This window comes from Podarcis pityusensis (assembly GCF_964106645.2).
Source record: "Podarcis pityusensis genome assembly, chromosome: 1".
Taxonomy (NCBI): domain Eukaryota; kingdom Metazoa; phylum Chordata; class Lepidosauria; order Squamata; family Lacertidae; genus Podarcis; species Podarcis pityusensis.
This window is the reverse complement of record NC_138028.1, coordinates 51,098,295-51,110,370: the sequence shown is the minus strand read 5'-3', so window position 1 is coordinate 51,110,370 and position 12,076 is coordinate 51,098,295. Positions and strand designations below refer to the sequence as shown.

Here is a 12,076-nt window from a genome sequence, read left to right as displayed (position 1 = left end):
AATAAATGAAATGAGTTGTGTCCATTGATTTTAATGAGTCTACTCTGTGACTTACGTTGGATGCATTCTAATTTGTAACAAGTCTTTTGCAAATATAATAACTGCTTCATGCCTCGAACCTGGATAGAATTTCAGTTATCTTGCCTAGTGTTTTAGTTACAAGGATTTTGTTCCGCATCACTGTGATGCCTCCAGTTCTAAGTGAAGCTTGCACCTTACCTGGCAGCTTTTGTGACACGCCAATATTTTTTTTTAGCTGGGAAATGTTGTTGACTTCCTGCTTTGGCTCAAGCCAATAAATGCATGGAGAAATCCATTCCCTGGAGCTTGGTTACAAAGTAAATGAGATGGATGGGCAATCTTCCGTAAACTACTTTCTCTCTTTCCCTCCCTTTACCTGCCTTTACGGATTTGCCCTTTGTCCAGCCCTTAGGTGTCAGGCAGGTAATAAAACACACTGCACCGGATGTGGATATAGTGTTCAGTGCAAAAAAACCTGGAACCTCTCAAGCTTGATTTTGGTTATAACAATGATTATGAGAAGCAGCTGTGATCAAATTGTCCAGCTGGGAAGGCCAACATAGCCTGAAGCTCATTGTGAAACTAGGGCACTTGGACTGCCATGGCACATGGATTCGCTGTCTTTTCCGCCTCGTCCTCCTAAATTTCTTTCCCACACTTGAGACCATTTTCCTGGCTGGTGCTTGTGCAATCTTGCTTTTGGATTACACTGGCCAATATGGAGGCTGGCTGCTCCAGAAGATGTGAGGAGCACCCTGCAGGTTCCTACAGCTATGGGGATGCAAGCATATCCTAATGGTAGCGGTAACCCAGCTCCTTCCCTTTCCACAGGATTTTCCTTCAGGCCCTTCCACTATTCAGAGCCTGTTTCCAGAGGTGTGTATCTTTTCTGTCTCCACCTCCCCTTTGTTGAAAGACTTATCTCCCCTCACCCCTTCTGCCTTTTTTGTGCATGATGAACTTGCGTCAGTATCTGTCCAGTGCATCTGTCTTGAGCTCCATCCATGTGCTCTGTGCCTTCCGATTTGTGTCAAAGCATGTGTCTTGAGTCCACCTGAGGCATCTGTGCTGGAACAAGCTAGAAGAGGCTTTGAAAAGAGGGTAGGAAAGGAGACCTGATTCTTTTTTGCTTGCTTTGATGCAGGAAGGGGACGGAGCCAAACCAAAGACATTGTCATGCCAGAAACTGTCCCCCAAGTGGTGCTTCCTGGACTGTGAGTACATACGTATGTGTGTGTGTGTAGAGCGGATATGTAAATATATACTAACTCTGTAGTCAGTAGGTGGGGGCTCGGTGCATCAAAGGTTCCATGACTAATGCTACGGAAATTTGTTGCCAGAGCCATTGATGCTGTAATGGAATATATTTCTATAATTATAATTATAATTTTGTTTTATGTAGAGCTCAAATAGTGCTGGTCAGTACCGTTGGAAACGTCACTTGTTCCATGTTGCCTTTTGAATTATTTCCTTTGCTTCTCCTGAGTACAAAGGAGCACAAGACATTGCCTCAATCGGACCATTGATCTATCTAGCTCTCTCTTATCTATACAGACCAGCTGTGGCACTCCAGAGGGTCAGACCAGGAGACTTTCTGAACACTACCTGGAGTTGTCAGGGATTGAACTTGCGGCATTTTGTGTGTTAAACATGTCCTCTGCTGCTGAGAGAGTGGGTGGGCTGGGGAGTCCTGAGGGCCAAATAGAGAGGTCTGAGTGGGGCCTCCTTTGACCACGGGCCCGGGGTTTCCCATTCCTGCTGCAGGTAGTTTGGGCTTGCTGCTTTAGGACTTGTTATAGGGGCTAGATTGTAATAAATCCACCTAAAAGGTCCTCATTTATTTGTTTCTATGGTCTTTTATATGGTAAATACCGTAGCTCAGTGATCGAACCCATGCTTTGCATGCGGAAGGACTCAGATTCAATCCCTGATATCTGCAGGTAGCACTTTTGCCTGGTGGGCCTTACGAAAAGTGACCAGCCAACCCTCATCAGGCCATATTGAATAGGTGGCTGAGTCTGCATACCTGTCAGTCACCTGGCATCATATGACATCAGGTGGATCTAATCCCACTGCAGAGCAGCGGAACTTGCATTCAGTGCTTTATTTAAACAGCTCCAAATACAAGCCATGTTGCCAAGGAGCCATTGAGAGCATGCTCTTCAGTTCCTGGTTGTTCCTCGGCAGCTGTGGCTTTTCCTATCTCACACCTGACATCATACTGACATCAGGTGAGCTGCAGCTGGGTATGGCTGGCCAAAACAGCCACAAACTCACACCAAATTGGGTGATTTGGCAGACCTTAATTTGGTGCATGAGCAGGACGTTTGTCAACCCCGGTGAAGACAATAGTCAGCTAAACTAAGGCAGCTTTCTGTGGTCCAGCAGAGCAGAATCGAGGCCTCAGTGAGAGAGTGCTGAGTATTCCCTTGGCAGGAGGCTGGCTCCCACCAGAGCACTGTAGTAGCAGGGAGTGAAGTTTGCGTCTCTTGTCATTTTTTTCACATTGTGCCGTTTTCTCTCAGCTACATTAGTCTTGCTGTTCTCCAGCAGATGGCTCTGTAGGAAAAGGCATGAGGGACACGTGGCAGTTTCGCCCAGCCTCCTTCAGCAGTAGTTTTTTGGGACCAGTGAATATTCTGCATTCAGAGTTTCCTTTTGTACATCAAATTCAATTACAGCTTTTGCATTGGGGGAGTAATGAGAGGGAGAGAAGGAAGACTGGCTGGTTTTGTTTTGTTTTGTTCCTTTGCTGGGCCTGTGACCCAACCGGCTGTGTTTTTGCATGAACCCCCAAGAGCTCTGCAGGGCAGCAGAGTCTTGTTTACAAACACAGCTTTGTTCCAGCTCCTCTCTCAGCCCCTACTCTCTCTCCTCCTCCTCCCTGCCACCACCACCACCTGAAGGGTTGATTCTGTGTTCCTATAGCCTTCCAGACTGCACATTTCACTTTTAACTAGCACATTTTATTTATTTCTGCCGTTTCTCAGTTTTGGTTTGAGCAACAGTGTGAGACTCTCCCACAGGCTGGGACAATAGCGGCTTTTGTGCCCCTGTAAGCAATGTTGGAACGAGTTCCCAAAGACATGGGGAGCAACTTGCATGGCCTGTTGAGCTTCTTTGCAGCCCTGTACCTCAAAGCCATGAGGCCTCCCTCCACCAAGATTATAGCAGGCAGCAACAAGAAGTGTCTTGGGGGCCCAAAGGGATGGGGGAAGCACCTGGTTCAGTGGGATTTGGTACTGACCCAGAGAGATCCCTGGAGAAAGCAAGAGACTAACATGGGTGACTTGGAATGATGCCAAGCTATCACGTAGCGCTTACCGTATTTTTCGCTCTATAGGACGCACTTTTTCCCCTTCAAAAATGAAGGGGAAATGTGTGTGCGTCCTATGGAGCGAAGACGCCATAGCCCCGCGACCCTCTCCCGGCTGGAGAGGTGACGCGCGGCTATGGCAGGAGCCTCTCTAGCCACGCACCACCTCTTCAGCTGGGAGAGCGTGTGCGGGGCTAAAGAAGCCATAGCCCCACGACCCTCTCCCGGCTGGAGAGGTGACGCGCGACTATGGCAGCAGCCTCTCCGCTGCGCCTTTCCGCTGCTCCCTGACCTGCTCTTTGGGGCTGATGGTGGGCTTCCCTCCGCCAGCCCCAAAGAGCAGGTCGAAAGGAACCTGAAGCCTGGAGAGCAAGAGGGGTCGGTGTGCACCGACCCCTCTCGCTCTCCAGGCTTCCAAGGTAGCCGCCTGAACGCACCTTAAACGGCACCTTGTTTTAGAGCGGGAAAACAAGAGGGGGGAAATTCTCCCTCTCTCTGCGCAGCGCCTCCTGCCGCTTCGCTGAAGGGGCGCTGGGCAGAGAGGGGGAGATTTTTTTTTTCTTGTTCTCCCCCCTCTAAAACAAGGTGCGTCCTATTGTCCGGTGCGTCCTATGGTGCAAAAAATACAGTAGTTAAACTCTGGAACTCACCCCGCAGGAAGTAATGACAGCCCCCAACTTTGATGGCTTTCAAAGAGAATCAGGCAAATTCGTGGGAGATGAGGCTGTGAATGGCTACTAGCCATGAAAGCTGGGCTCTGCCTCCATTGACGGAGGCAATATGCCTCTGAATGCCCGTTGCTGGAAATCACAAGTAGGGGTGAGGGCCCAGGCATCTGGTTGGCCAATCTACAAACAGGGTGCAGAACTAGATGGCTCCCTGATCCAGGGAGGCTCTTCTTAAATTCTTACCTCTTGACATGGTAGGGAATGATTTGACCTCAAGCGCCTTTTGTGTTTACAGCCTGAAGGACAAACCCTCCCTTCAAACTACTTTCCTCCTCGTCCCATTTTGCCTTTTCCCAGTCTCCCCCTCCTAGTTGTCTGATGTTATTTATTTTTATTTTTTAGATCCCTTCCAGTCACTCCCCAGTGCAGATCTCAAGGAATAGTATGGTGCTGACCTTTGAATCCAAGTCAGCTGCAAAACTGTTAGCTTCCCTCTCACACTGAGAGCCAGTGTGGTGTAGTGGTTAAGAGCGGTAGTCTCGCAATCTGGTGAACCGGGTTCGCATCTCCGCTCCTCCACATGCAGCTGCTGGGTGACCTTGGGTGAGTCACACTTCTCTGAAGTCTCTCAGCCCCACTCACCTCACAGAGTGTTTGTTGTGGGGGAGGAAGGGAAAGGAGAATGTTAGCCGCTTTGAGACTCCTTAAAGGGAGTGAAAGGCGGGATATCAAATCCAAACTCCTCTTCTTCTTCTTCACCCTGTCCCAGCCCCTTGCTCTCTCCAGAATAAGAGGAAATCGCTCTTCCAAATCACATCATTACGTAGCCTCTGATCCAGAGGGAAAGGGATAAGATTGCCAGCATTGCTGTTGTGTGTATGATTATGGGGTCCCACTGGGGGGGGGGGGAGTCTCTTGCGTGCACCACATATCACGAGGAGGAGCCCATTCTCAGATATGGTGGCTGCAGATTATTTTCTTCTTTTCTGCCAGTTTCCCAGCAGCATGTTCCAAACTGAGGAAAATGCGTTGGAAGAAAAAAGGTTGGAGTGGCATTCAAGGGCAATGCAGGCTCATTAAAATGGTTGAATTACTGGCCTTCATCAACAGTTCTGTGGCTGTAAATCTCTCCCCAGGACAGGATAAACGAGGCTCTTTCACTCCTCTAATCTGCTCTGGCTTGTGTCATGGACACCCCTCCCTCCCCTCACTATTTCTGCTCTATTCCCAAGGAGAATTCCCCGGTCTTTGTAGGGCCCAGCCATAGCAACCTCAGTCTGACCACTTACCCTCTCAGCCTTATGGAGAACTCCCATAATGCAACAGGCTCAACTTACCTGGGCTGTAGTCCTTTGTCTGTAGTCCCCACCCCAGCTTACCCTCGGATCACAGCCCCCAGGAGCCCTCAGATTATAGTTATACAGTGAACAAAATGAGAGTATTTGGGGGCCTGTTCCAATGGATGTATATTTGTTTTATTTGGCCCCGCTCCCATAATCATACAGCTGTTTACCTCAAAATCTTCTGCATATTTTACCAATGCCTTTTGTGTAATAATAATTATTTATATGCTGCTCATCTGACTGGGTTGCCCCTAACAAAATATTAAAACCTCAAACATTTAAAAACCTCCCTGCCTTCAAATGTCTTCTAAAAATCAGATAGATGTTTATTTCCTTGACATCTGATGATAGGGCGGGTGCAACTACCAAGAAGACCCTCTGCCTGGTTCCTTGTAACTTCACTTCTTGCAGTGAGGAGAAGGCAGGAGAATTTAATCCGCCACTGGCAAAAGGAGAAAGAAAGCAGCTGGTGCTTAGGGGGCAATCCAAACCCCAATCTGCTGCAAAGTGGGTTGAGGGGAGCAGAGGTGCCGGCCCAGAACAACTTCTGGCCTCTGCCAGCACCTGCTCCCCATTCCGCCTGCTGAAAGAGAGGGAGATTGGAAAAACCACCTGTGGTTTCTTGCTGGTGGCAACCCACGCACAGCTCCAAATGGGGCAATTCAGGGGCAGAGAGGAGCTGGGCTGGCCCTGGATCCTAGGCCAGCCCCACTGCTACCATTTGATGGCGTCACACTCAATCTAGGCCTGATCGTTACAGCAGGACTAGGCTGGTGTAAACTCAAGCTTTTGCCTCTCCACCTGCCCGCCTTCTGCCTGTCTGTTGGGAGCAATGGAGCTGTACATTCAGCCACTCCCTGCTCTTTGTCCAGCCACAGTTTGGATTGCTCTGCCAATGTGATTTTTTAAAGCATCTGACAGGTGCTCTGTGACAAGAAGGACTGGCAATACCGTGGTTAGGATAATCCTATCTACTTGCTCCATCTGTCTATTGATCCAACCAGAGTGCATGAGAAAAGAAGTAGTTAAGCTACCCAAACAGAGAGAGATCTATATATTGACTAGGAAATCAATTTTGCCAGTACCAAGTTCAGAACTTTAGAAGCTATCCTGTTGACTCGGTGTGTACCATTTATATAAATGTATTGTGTATCCTCACAATATGGAAGATAGCAAACTCCCATGGCGACTTCTTAAATGTGGATCATTGTGTTGCGAAGGGCAAGAGTTCCCACACCTGCAAGCAGATCATCCAAACGCACAGGGAAGTCCCACAGCAGCTGCAAAGCAGATTTGGGAAACTTCCCTCTGCTGCTCAGCATACAAAAAAAGTACTCTTTACTTCTGGTGGCACAAAAAAAAGTTTTTTGGGGGGACCCCCTTTAATTGCCTTTCTATCCGTTGCTCGTGGTAACATCCTGTCTGCATATATATTGTTTGGGTTTAGTTGGTCCTTTGATGCTAAAGGCCACTACTGCTCAAATGGAAGGTCCTTGCCAAATGATCTGATTATAGCAAAGTAAATGCAATGTTGTTGCTCATTTGCTCGTGTTCCCTCAAGGTAGTATTTCTGTGATGAAGATTCAGCAGCTGCATTTTGGAAAGTTGTCTTCTGTTGTTGTTGGTACTATGTGAAATGCAGCTGTTTCATTCTTACAAGTGTCTCTTGGATCGCTGCCCGCCAGCTTGCAGCATAGTCACCACAAATGGACCTGGTAACAACAAGCATTCATGGCCCTCCTTGATAAGGTCTGGAGGGTGAGGAACTTGCAAGCCCAGTGCCTAAACAACTTATTGGTTGCGACTGCAAAGCTTCTTTCAAAGGACTGAGCAAGATAGCACTTGGAAGGTTGTTGTTGTTTGTAAGATCTGACAATCAGCTGATTATCAGATCTTCAGAAACCCCTTTCAAAGCTGTGAGGAAGATAACAATTTATTGCTCAAGGCCGTTGCGCCCCACAATTCAGTACATATAGAAATACATGAAGAGACGCAAATCATTTGGGCATATTTCATCAAACAACAGTCATACAAAAAGAAACAAAAAATTAAAATAATCCTGAATTCCCACTAGGTATTTTTGAGTTGGAATGTTGCTAAACCTGCCATCCAAAAGGGCAGTGGGCATTGTTGAATTGTTTTCTCAAAAGGAGCCACAGTAAGGATTGTAAAGCATTGCTCTGGGCAAGATAGTGCTTTGAGGGGTGGAGACTGAAGGCCCCCACATGCAGAAACAAAAGGTCTCAGGTGATTGATAGGTATGCCCACCTGTCTCCCCCACCTGGCCCACAAGGGGTGGGGGAGACAACTGTCTGGCAAGCTGAACAAAGTACAATAGCACTCTGCCAGTTTGGAATCTTCTGCTGTTGTGTCATATCTACCTCCCTTTTACAGCTGACATGCTTGATATGCATCAAGTATAATTCATGAACTAGTTCTGCTTTTCCTGTCCTCTCTCTAGTTAGTTCCACTAACCCAAATTTGAGAGTGACTAAGGTTGCAGTTCTATACTAACTTACCCAGTAGTAAGCCCTTTTGAAACTGTCTTCTGAGTAGCCATATATAGGATTGTAATGTAAGAGACCGAGCTATAAATCAGGGATTGCCTCTGGTTCAAATCTCCCCTCAGGTGAGAACTCACTAGGTGTCCTTAAGCATGCTATTAATCTCTGATTTATAACCATCCTCTGCTTTATCACCCTCATAGTCCAGGCGCAGATCTAATATTGGATCTATATCACACAGTTGTTGTAAGGGTTGCTAAGATGTTACGTGAATTTCTTTGAATAGGGCTATATATAGACGCTATACACTCCGTGTCCTTCTCTTCCTCTCTTGCAGCAACTACAGCAGATCGGTTTTACAGAATAGACCGTGCCCAGGTGAGTTCCAGTTTGTTCTCAAGAGACACTGGAATCTGAGACTGTCTGCCTCCATGCTGCCCATGGAATACATTGCTGCTTGCAACTTGGTTTTCATTTCCTTCAGAATGTCTCAGGCCCCTGCCATTATATTTATTTAATAAAGGGATTCAGTCTTGAGGTCAGATATTTTCATTTTCTGTGCATCCAAAAAGAGATATTTAGGGTGGCGTGTCACTAGAGAATAATGCCCAGGAAACTAGGGAGGTTTGGAAAGGCTAGTACATACATTAGACCTGAAATAAAAGTAATTATTTATTTGTCCCCAGTGACATTACATAGTTACCCTGTAGCTCTAGTGTATTACATGTGTAAACCATATAATGCAGGATTCACAGCTGTGGCCACGAGATCTGGAGCTTTGTTATGTTTAAAATTCTGAAACAAAAGAGCTAAAATTCTTCAATAGAAATAAATTGGTGCACAAATTTCCAATTTTCAGTATAATTTTCATTGTAGAATTTGTAACTGTCACTTTGTGTGGGTTTTTCTCTTTTTTTCTGGGGTCTAGGAAAATAGAACTGACTCTGTTGGATAAGCAGAGAGCAGAGTTGGAGAGAATATATATTATATAAACAGATTGCCAAAATTCCACTTTGGATTCTGTATCCTTTACGTTTTTTCTAAATTTATGGAGGCAAATTTTCTTATATCTCCAGTCCTGTTCCCACGACCAACAAAATTGAAATCTTGCTTTCTTTTAAGGAAAAAAACAAATTTCCCAGGATTTTGTTCAAATCGCTGAACTCCCATCTTGAAAATCCACATTGCATATTATCTTAAAATACACACAGAGACCCCTTCTTTAATAACTGTTTACCATGAAGAAATCCTATCCATAAAATGATTGACTTGTACTTTCTCAGGAACATCTCAACTATGTGACGGAGATCTCTCAGGATGAGCTTTTTGTGTTGGACCCAGAACTGGTGCGCACCCAGACAGTGGGCACATCTCCTGCCATGCCTGACCTTGTTGATGTGCCCTCAACACCGATAAGGCAAAACGTTGCTCTCCCAGGTTCACCAACATCCACACCAGTCTCCAGGTGAGGCTGTCTGCTTAGTGCCTGGAGGTAAGAAAGACCAGGCGAGGTTGAGGGAAGGACCCCAAGGAAAAATAGCTTAAGGATGGGTGCAGGTCGGAGGATGAGAGTTCAACCTTCAGGCAGTCATTATTCCTCTTCTGTTTGCTTTCTGTTTCAATGTGAAGGTGGGGAGAATGCTTTAGCATAGGGAGTCTTACACCGTTGCCATTGATGTGCCAGGATGAGCTGTCGATTAGTTCATCTGTTTTAACCTTCGTAGGATGGAAGTTGACTCAGGATCATGTGGCCGATAGATCTTACGGCATACGAAGCCAGGGTTGCAGCGTGACTGCTATGCTGATACTGGAAAGGGAGGCAGATGTAAACAAAGCTGGTACAAAAAGAGGAACAGGACTAAGATGGCTAGGATGTGAATTCCCTGCTATATACCTCAGTTCTGCGCTTCCCTCATCTGGATCTATCATATGGAGCAAAGCAGAATAGAAATCTAAATCCCTGATATAGCACAGCTAATTCTATTATTGGCCCTTTCAAATTAGACAGGTAGAGAGTTCTTGGTGAGCTGAGCAGATGGAGAGAGCTGCTTTAGGAAGGACCTAGTCTCTTAGCTTTGATTTTCTCTTTTTTTTTTCCAGCTCAGAAATGGGGAGCTGCAATTCCCTCAAAGGTGAGACTGTTTTACTCTGAGTGTGCTCCTTCAGCATATCTCCTTCTTATCTCAATTATTGAATGCTAACCTGTAATTTTGTGTGCTCCATTTTCATGCCTCCCAGTCCCCCACCCCCTGGTCTAACGTTACATTTAACTTCTGTAAAACACAGCATCACTTTCGGTGAAATGCTGCAGATGGTTTTCCATGTAGCATTTTAATATGCCCTTCTAGATTTTACTCACACAGACTGTTCTCCACATTAGTCCAGAATGTTCACACAACGTTGTGCCATGCCATGGCTTCTCTACTATTGGGAAGGGTGGGAGCCGGTCCTCCAGGACAAATTGAGTTCTGGTGGTTAGAGGAGCATTTTTTGGAACATGGTAGCTGCTTTGGTAGCCATTCCTAGTCAAAATACACATTTTTTTAGCTCAGGGTATATGGGGCTACTATCCAGTGATTGAGGGAGTTGATGTTGGAACTTGATGACCTAATCCTGGGAAGCATCAGTTCAATGTGCATATCTAAATATGCATATTGATGGAGGGTGTGTGTGTGTGTCGCAATTGTGCTTGCACAGAAAGGTGAGGCCTCAAAAGGTTAGGATGGAATGAAAGATTTTTTCAGTACAGCTTGGGACGGATTTGTGTAGTACCTTCATCCCTGCTGCAGTATGGATTGAGTGCTGCAGAGAGGCCCCGACCAGGGAATTCCTTCCGGGGAGCAGCTGCAGGAATGACTAGCTGGGCGAGACCTGACACCCGTTGACTTAACAAGCCACCTTCCTTCTTCACCTCATTTGTAAAATCTGTCAGGAAATAACATCGTGGTGCAGAGTTAATCTCCCACCTGTAGAGATTTGGGATTCATGGCTGGGGAGCAGGGTTAGTCTCTGCCAGGCACCAGTGAGGGTTCCAGGATGTGCGAGCAAAGTTCAGGGGCCTCTCTTGGTTGAGCAAATGGAAAATGTTTTCCTGGAGCTTGAATAGAGCTTAATTCCTGGAAGTGTGAGTGAGTCACTGATGGAGAGGCATCCCCAAACGCTTTCCCCTCAGGGACACCTGCTTTCCCCCTCCTCCACTCACCCTTTCTGCTTCACCTCTTCGTGCTCGCTGTTCATTGGCCTGCGGGTTTCAAGTTATCTTTGACAAATTGTCCTCCCCTCTGCTGGAATGTTTCTTTCTTTCCTTCCATACATCACTGCGTTGCCTTGCCTCTCCCACTCCCCACCCCACCCCACTACCTCTCTGACTTCCCTTCATTATTTGTTCCTTCTATTCATCAGTGGGTTTTATACAGCTGTGAGTCCTCCTTGATGCATGCCTGGGCCCTCACAGCAACTTTTGGTGCCTTCCAAACTCCCGAGATCCCTCTCATTCTCTCAGTTGCTCAGTACCGTCATGGCACTCTGTGGCAGATCAAATTCAGTGATGGTCCACAAGATGTTCACATGTCATCTCTCCCTCTCACATGCAAATACACTGTCATGTGTTTGTGCACACACATTCACAAGCACAAACGCTCTTTGTAGATAAGAGGAGAGCAGCAATAGGGGGAAAGCCAAACAGTAAAATGAGATAATGCATACTCAACAAATGCTGAATTAACATAAATCGTTCTGTGTTTATGCTAAGTATCACCACTCTGGGTTGTGGTCTCTCTGTTCCACTCTTGTCCTTCCTTCTCCCAGACTCCAGACAGCTCCAACTGGAGGTCAGAAAAGTCTAGAGGTGTAGAGGATGTTTGGCAGCAGTACACCACTGCCTTTTACTGTCCAGACATCTTAGTGGGCAGATAAAAGTCACAGGCAATCTCCCTTGAGGTCTCTGGGTAATGAGCATGGCCTTTTCTTCATTAGCCCCCAGCTCACATGGTGGGAGTGCTTCCAGTTGCTGTCTCTTTGGCCAGTCTGCCCACTCCGACCTTCACTCTACCTTCTCCCTGCCCGCCTGCTTGGTTTTGTAACCCTGAACCTGTGTCTCCTTCTTGCAGATGATGCTTTGATAGATGCTGCCAAGAATAACGATTTCCACAAGGTAACAGCTACCATGTGCTAAAAACTAAGCTGCAGAGCTAGGGAGGGTCTGGTGACCTTTGCCATGGCATT

The 12,076-nt window shown here is 46.6% G+C and overlaps 1 protein-coding gene across 12 annotated transcripts in view; it reads left to right on the top strand.

The window, feature by feature from the left end:
- The window catches only part of DGKZ (diacylglycerol kinase zeta), a 142,329-nt gene that overhangs the window by 118,518 nt on the left and 11,735 nt on the right, over window positions 1-12,076 (top strand). For 9 of the 12 annotated variants that reach the window (XM_081001488.1, XM_081001492.1, XM_081001484.1 and 6 more), the window contains 6 exons: window positions 853-897; window positions 1,166-1,235; window positions 8,190-8,230; window positions 9,136-9,317; window positions 9,953-9,984; window positions 11,962-12,005. In XM_081001488.1, coding sequence (XP_080857614.1) covers window positions 853-897; window positions 1,166-1,235; window positions 8,190-8,230; window positions 9,136-9,317; window positions 9,953-9,984; window positions 11,962-12,005 — 414 coding nt within the window. The remainder of the gene's footprint in view (window positions 1-852; window positions 898-1,165; window positions 1,236-8,189; window positions 8,231-9,135; window positions 9,318-9,952; window positions 9,985-11,961; window positions 12,006-12,076) is intronic. The other 3 variants (XM_081001485.1, XM_081001490.1, XM_081001486.1) reach the window with 1 other exon arrangement.